At 46.5% G+C, this 7682-nt stretch overlaps 1 protein-coding gene across 3 annotated transcripts in view; it reads left to right on the forward strand.

Annotated features, from left to right (window-relative positions):
• BDH1 (3-hydroxybutyrate dehydrogenase 1) overlaps positions 1–7379 on the forward strand; it is a 16118-nt gene extending 8739 nt beyond the window's left edge. For all 3 annotated transcript variants that reach the window (XM_065073934.1, XM_005511687.4, XM_021300128.2), the window contains exons 5-7: positions 2315–2456; positions 4035–4187; positions 5532–7379. In XM_065073934.1, the coding sequence (XP_064930006.1) occupies positions 2315–2456; positions 4035–4187; positions 5532–6001 (765 nt within the window). In that variant the 3' untranslated portion in view covers positions 6002–7379. The remainder of the gene's footprint in view (positions 1–2314; positions 2457–4034; positions 4188–5531) is intronic.
• The last annotated feature ends 303 nt before the right edge of the window (positions 7380–7682 follow it).

Below are 7682 nucleotides of genomic sequence, written 5' to 3' on the forward strand. Positions count from 1 at the left end.
CCTTCCACTGCTGCGTATGGGCCCAGGGGTTGTGGGACAGGCTGCATCCCATGTCAGGAGGGTGTGGCACAATCACAGGGTGTCTGACTTAACCACCACCCATCTTCCCTTTCTGAAGAGCCAAGGGAATGGCCACATGGGTCTGGGGGAATGCCCAGAGTCCAAGTCTTGGCCAGGATCCCAGCCTCAGGAGTCCCTGTCCAAGCACCCAGCTACAAGTGGGTGGAAGGGCAGCAGAGGTGTGGGCTTGCTGAGCCAACCCAGTAAGGGAGGAAGAAGAGGATGTTGTGAAAGTCCCAGTAGACCTTCCAAGGCCTCTGAGGCTGGTGTGTTGCTGTGGCCTAGAGATTTTTCTAGCACCTCGCAGACCTGGGATTGAGGAAATAAACACCTTAGCCTTGCTGTTCTTCCTCTTTCCTTTAGCCATATCTGCTGTTCCCAAGGGACTTGCATGCTTGCATTTGCTGATTCCCCGTTGGCATTCCCACATGTGCCACTTGTATGCTTTTCAATGCTCTGCCATACACACTGGCTTCGGCACAACAGTGCTTTTGAGTGAGCAGCAAACTTAGCACAAAACTATTTTTAGTCACTGTAAAAACAAACTCCAGTAAGCTGTGCATGGGACTTGTAACTGCTCCATTTTGTGTGCAGTATGCTTCCATGTGAAGAGAGTGCAGTAGGTGCCTTCTCTTAAGGACAAGCGCTAACCAGTATTAACAGTCTGCAGTGAAATAAGGAAGGGTAGAGAAAGACAGAGGAGATGTCAGGTACTTAAGTTAGTGAATTGTCCCTGAGCACAGTGGGTAAGTCCAGAAATTAGATGAGTCAGGAGAAGGTATTTTGGAAGAGAGGTGCCACAGAGACAGGGGATATATGGCCTCCCTTTTGTGGTACTCAAAGTGTGTTGTCTGAGGGAACTCTCCTCCTGGGGCAAATGAGAAGCCTGGGTTCAGACTGCAGGGCCGAGCACTGTCTCATTGACAGCTGGCTGCTGGCAGTCTCTGACAGGGAGTGCCTGTGACTTGAGATGTTTAGAACAATGTAATGTCACTCAGCAGTCAGAAAACAGCCCTGATATGAAGAACTGACCTGTTGCAGGTCAGAGGGAAAAAAAACTACCTATCCAAAAAAGCCTCATCTGTCAGGAGTGAAGAGCACTCTGATACTTGCCTGCTGAGACTGACGCAGCGAGCAGGGCTACCTGGAGGGTGGAGTGGTGGGGGAAGGGAGAGCTAGGCAGCTGTCAGATGATTCTGTGGGGCATGCTGCGTGTCTAGCCTGTTAATGGGGAGTAAAAGAATTCTAGTGAGGGATGATACTGAGGGGACAGAGGGAGTCTCCTACAGTGAAGACAGAGATGTTCCCAAAAGTGATTATTTTCAGATCTAGACCTTACCACCCTCTAAAAAGTACTCTGGAGTGGCCAGCACAGTCTGGTAGCTTATAACGATGGGAGCAATTCAGGGGTAGTCCCAAACTTGTATTAATATCCCATGCCTGTGTCCTGGAAGCACCATAGCCAGGGTCACTGCTGTGAAGGGACTAGCTCTGGGCATGGCAGCCTTGTTGCTAGCTGCATGTGAAAAGTATCTCAGTGGCCGGCTGCAGTTAATTGGTGGGGCTGTGGGTGGATATGTGTATAATGGAGGAATCTATTGTCTGAGCTGAGAAAAAAAGGAGTGGAGAAGGGAACTAGGAGTGAGAAAAAGCTCATGCGGGGAGACAGAGAGCAAGATGATGGAATTACTAGCAGGCAAGCTGGCCAGGCACTTGCTGATAGGACTCTGTAGCAGTCTGTTGAAGGCAGCAGGGAGACTCCAGGCAGTGGGAGCTGTGTGCATAGATCAGCTGAAAGGAGAGAGCAGTGGGCAGGCAGTCCCTCTTTTAGGACTATTGCTCCCAGAGCTGGCAATGTGACTGAGAAACATGTGCAATGTACGTGTGCAGCCACTCAGTGGCTGTTCTATACCCTACCCCTGCCAAGCTACTCGCTGTGCCCCATATGCAAGCCAGAGTGAGGACAGCACCACATTCCCACCCCTGCGGCATCTGGTTGCTTCCTTGGTGGTCGAAACAGTTTGTACCAGCTGAATGGATGGCAGGGCTCATGGTCGGATGGAGACGCTCAAGGAATGGTGTTCTGCAGGAGCAACCCTGTCTGTTCCCCTTCCTCTTAGAGCTGCAGGACTGTCCTGATTATTCTGTGACTGCCCTGTGCACTTTCTTTTCCTTGATTTCATGGTTGCTATGCATTTGATATTCCACACAAGGTTTTTGTCCAGATTCAAACTAGCGCTTTCTTCCCACCTAGGACAAGGGAGAGGGTGGGTCCAAGGATTTGGACAACATGAACAGTGATCGAATGAGAACTCTCCAGCTCAATGTCTGTGACAGCAAAGAAGTTGACCGGGCGGTAGAGCATGTCAATAGAACCCTGCAGGACCCAGAGAAAGGTAGGTGCATGCAACAGGCTCTGAGCTCACATAGGTGGCAGGAGCTCCCTCAGCTGGGCTCTGAGAGCATTTTCAGAGCATATTTCAAAAGCTAAGCATGTGATTGAAGGGCACGAAGCTTGGAGGAGCAGCAGTGTAGAGCAAATGTCCTGCTAAAATGTGCCATATCAGAAAGCAGCTTCCCACTTAACACAGCATCTACAAAGAAAACTGCTTTTTTCTCCACTAGCTCCTACAGAGACATCAACAGAAATCAAGGCCCTGGAATTAGTGCTTTATTCCTGTGACCTGAAGTTCATGTGATTCCCTTTATGTTGTAAAACCTGGCCAGTGTCAAAGATTGGGGATTAGCCATGGAAATGTCACCCCAAAACTTTCAAAAGGCAAAGGAAATGGAGAGATTTTCCAAAGTATTTACCACGAAGCCAGCTGAGTATCATTAATGCCATTGCAGATATTACCATATACATGTTACATATACCATATTATGGATTTCAGAGTTATGGGGTAGCTCTAACTGACTTTGTTAGCCTGCCTACCTCATTCTGCAAAGGTGATGACAGCAAATTCTGCTCCAGTACTGTGAAAATCCCCAGTTGTTCAAGCATTCCTAAAACATTTCCACCCTTCAAAGAACTGCATTTTTCCCCTAAAGAACATCCACACTTCAACACATAAAGATTGTTTAAAAGCAGAACAACCAGTAAAGTTTTGGGTTGGATTTTGCATAAACTGGTTTATTTTATTTGTATTTAATTTTTATATATGGATCTTCTGTATAAATTAAGTTTTCTAGCCCTGTGTTCTCAAGCACAGGCTGAGATGAAGTTGCCTTTTCTGAGCTGCTTCTGAGAACACAGATCTGGACACAGTCAGTCAACAGATAACAGTGAGTTTTTCTAAACAGCAGACAGAAGCCATCCCAGACCTTTCTTAGTCTGTTTCCTGTGAAATTAAAAAATTATATGAAGTGACTTTATTTTATTCCAAATTCCTTTTTAATCTTTCTTTTCATTGCCAAATGGCTTGGTAGCTTCAGTTGTTCCCATCTTGTTTGCAGCAGAATAAAAGGGAGAAGCTGTAGCATGTGTTCCCACCCATGTCTGCTCATGCCCACATCCCCCTTCCCAGCATTGCAGACATTCTAGTTCTTATAGTGACACAAGGGATTTCATTTTGAAATATTTTTTTGTTTCTTACAAGGTCTCTCCTATTATTATTTGAATTTAGATACTATATCTTGCTTCTTTTAAAAAATAATAATGGATAAAAACAGAATGGCAAGGAGAACAGCTTAGTCAAGGCTGAAGTCCTATGCTGTCTCAGAACATCCTGGGAAGCCTTATTCATGGTACATTGTGGCTACAGTGTTGAGCCGTACAGGCACATCCTGATTGCGGTTATATTTGCTCAGGAGACTGAAGTTCGCTGTGGATTCTCTTCTGTCTGGCTTTCGTCATTGCAAGTTGTAATGAAAAGCTCTGTTACATGGTTCAGTAATCTGTCAGCAAGGCCTTTTCCAAGCTGCTCTTGCTAGTCCCACAGAGGGAAAGCTTTGTGCTTGATTTTGTCTTCTAGGGCTCTGGGGACTGGTTAACAATGCTGGGATCTCCACATTTGGGGAAGTTGAGTTCACCAGCATGGACACCTACATGGAGGTAGCTGAAGTGAACCTGTGGGGGACTGTACGAACCACCAAGGCTTTCCTCCCACTCATCCGAAGGTCAAAGGGTAAGTGATCTACTCCTGACTGCACTCTTTGGAGCAGGCCCCTCATCCTGCCCCATGTCTTGCTGTGTTAGAGGCCAAAAGGTCTGTTATGCTTCTCTCTGTACCGCGGGCCACCTTTGTACTCTTACAGACAGGATGGGACCCACAGCATAAACAAAAATGACAGATTTACTGACTGGTCTGAGTTACACAGCAAAGCAGCAGTCTTGAAAACCAGTTATTTTTTCTTTTTCCCATCTGTGCTGTCTTTTCCTGCAACATCCCATGCAAGATCTAATCTATCATACTGTCTTTTACCTGTTCAGAAGCTGCAGCTCACCATAAATTCCAGTGCCAGGAGCAATCCTCCCCTCTGTACAAACACCAGCTGTGCCAGTGCTGCAGGGTGGGCAGCAGCAGTGTCCTATGATGTGCTTCTTGCAGGGCAGTTGTCAGCTGTGCGCTGTGTTACTTTGGAAGCTTGTAATGTCTGAGAGGTGGGGTTTGTACAGCAAAGGAACACAGACTTGGAGCTTGCATGGGTCTCAGCATAAAGGGACAAAAGCTTTTCTGTACTGGAGCCAACTACCTGACTAAATGAGAATATTTTTACTCTTGAGATATCTGAAGACATTAACAATGTTTTCCTGTGTTGCAGATCTGGGCTGTGTGTGGCCCAGGTAGCATTTCTTCCACCATGGAAGGGTATCCACTTCTGTGGTCAAACTTTTTAAAACAACTCAGCAATGAGCACTGATAGGAGGTACAGAGAACTGCAGCATCTGATTAGACTGCAGGATCCACAGTCCCCTACCAGCACTCTTCTTAGCCAAAATGCATGGCTTCTGGAGAGAAGAAAGGCCCCAGCTCTGTGCCTGGAGCCACAATCCAGCTGTTGCACAGGAAAGGGTGCAGAGACTTAGACTGCTCTGCCTGTTTGTGGTGCAGGAGCAATCCATTCCCTTTTAAGAGGGAGATACTATACATTGGGCCCCTGGATTTTGTACCTTTGACTAACGAATAAACAAGCTCAGCCTTGGTGCTGGAGGCCTTCTTTGCTGCTGCTTCCTCTTGTCTGTGCTCAGCCCTGATTCCTGCTGAGCAATCCTGTTTCCCACTGTACTGGCTCTGTCCAGCCTCTTCTGTGCTCCCTGTAGCACAGAGCTTTGGGAGCACAAGTGATGGGCTTGTTCTCCTGCCTGAAGGCTGTTGCGTAGGACAGCAATGCTCAGCTAGAGCCACTGGCAGGTCTGCCAGGCAGCCCTCATGGGTGTGCAGTGGATGTTCAGGGCTCTGGGCGTGTGTGTCAGGTGTCAGCTTTGGATGAGGTACCGCAGCTCAGCTGTGTCTCTGGCTTCTGCCTAGGTCGTGTGGTGAACATCAGTAGCATGATGGGCCGGATGGGCAGTCCTGCCCGGTCACCCTACTGCATCACCAAGTTTGGTGTGGAAGCCTTCTCAGACTGCCTGCGGTATGAAATGCAGCCCCAGGGGGTGACGGTCAGCATTGTGGAGCCTGGTAACTTCATAGCTGCCACCAATCTGTACAGTCCTGAGCGAATCAAAGCCATAGCTGACAAAATGTGGGACGAGCTCCCTGAGATAGTGCGCAAAGACTATGGCAGAAAGTACTTTGATGAGCAGGTCAGCAAGATGGAGACGTACTGCAACAGCGGCTCAACAGACACCTCGCCAGTCATCGAAAGTGTCGCCCACGCGCTCATGTCCACGACCCCCTACACCCGCTACCACCCCATGGATTACTACTGGTGGCTGCGGATGCAGATCATGACGCACATGCCTGCTGCCATCTCAGATCGGCTCTATGTCTATTGAGGCCTCACACTCCTGGACTACCCAGGTGGGAAATTTGTTTTAAAGAGAGCAATGTACACATTTCCCATTAGTCCTTTTAAAATTTTTCTAACCTCATTTCAGAGTACTGTATTTTAGCTCTAAAGGGTTCATTTAAACATCTGACATAACATAAAGGGAGTAATTTGCGAGGGATGCTTCCTAGGCAGGAGTACATTACGTCTCTGCAGGGACATTGATTCCTTGCTATTTATTTCATGTAATCCTTTTTCTTTTTTTTGTTTTTTCACCCCAAGTGTCAATTTAAAATAATTTAAACTGCAATTGCTCTGAAGTGTTTTCAGGATGATTTCTGCTGATGGCTGAACACAATCTTCACAATTCCTGCCTAGGATGCAGCCTTCATACCATAAAAGAAAGGCCCTCCATGCTGTAATGGTGAACCACCGCCTCCTGATGACAAGACCGTCCAACAGGCCTTTCCAGGCCTGATCACAGTAGCCTACGGCAGAGCAGAGACTTCTTTAATTTGGGGATCAGAACTCAAAATGCTGGAGGTGCTGAAACTGAGCAACTGACCCTGTCCCTTTCTCTCTTAGACTTATATTGATGAAACCTTAGAGAAAAGGAACCAGTCTGCATTTTTTGCATGCTTTCTTTCAAAGGAGTTCAACAATCCAGGGACTCAATCCTGCAGACCTCTCCCACAGGAGTTTCTTACTCGTATGAGCATTCCCATGAGTGTGAGCAGCTTTACACACAGGACTGCGGGCATCAGGATTGGCCCGTAGTAACACTTCCCTTCAACAGTAATTGAACATCAACTCCAGACTTAGTTTGGAGAATAGTTTCACTCCGACTCCTATCATTTGTGAGGATCACCACTGGGCAAGGGGAGACAGAGAGGGTTATAGGCACACCAGGGAACGCTGTTCTTGCCAGGGACCTCAGAGTTACACCCAAGTATTTGTACAGCACCTTGCACAGAGGGGCCTTAGCCTTGACCAGGGCCTACAGGCACTGTTGTGGTGCAGATGGTGGTAACAATAAGAATTTTCATTGAAGGAGTCACTCAGCTGAAATAAATCTAACATGACATAAATCTAACGTCCATAACAGTAAAGTTAAGAGCAGTTTCATTTCCATTATGGTTGTTTACATATTTGAGAAACATTTGTTTTGTACTGTAAGAAAACAAAAGAAAAAAAATAGCGTAGAAAAACCTTTCATGGAGAATGCGGAAAGAGTTAATTTTTTTTAAGCTCGAAAGCCAAAAATAAAAAGTGATTAACCATTGTTAGTGAAGTTAAAAAAAAGAGATCTCACGTGTTCTAGTAACATACCATGTCATGATCAAACTCCTTCAGCTTAATAAATGTATACATGATTGGTAACAAAATTCAGAGGCTCCCTCTCTTTATTTTTTAAATATTTAAGGTGAAAAGCTCATATCCTTTAGTGGTGTTGGGTTTTTTTTTAATCTGGTGAGGTACATGCCTGTTACGCATACACACTGCATTCAGAGGCTGATGTGCAATCTGGGGTCTGACATGCCTGTGCTGGATGGTGCAGGACTTCTGTATGAGTACCAGATGTATTTTATGTTTTGCAGTGAATGCACCTCCTGGACTCCGTGTATTCACAGCTCTTAAACCTGTGTCTGCACAGCACTCCCATGTATTACAAAGGATTATTCCCAGGG

This window comes from Columba livia, chromosome 9 (assembly GCF_036013475.1).
Source record: "Columba livia isolate bColLiv1 breed racing homer chromosome 9, bColLiv1.pat.W.v2, whole genome shotgun sequence".
NCBI lineage: Eukaryota > Metazoa > Chordata > Aves > Columbiformes > Columbidae > Columba > Columba livia.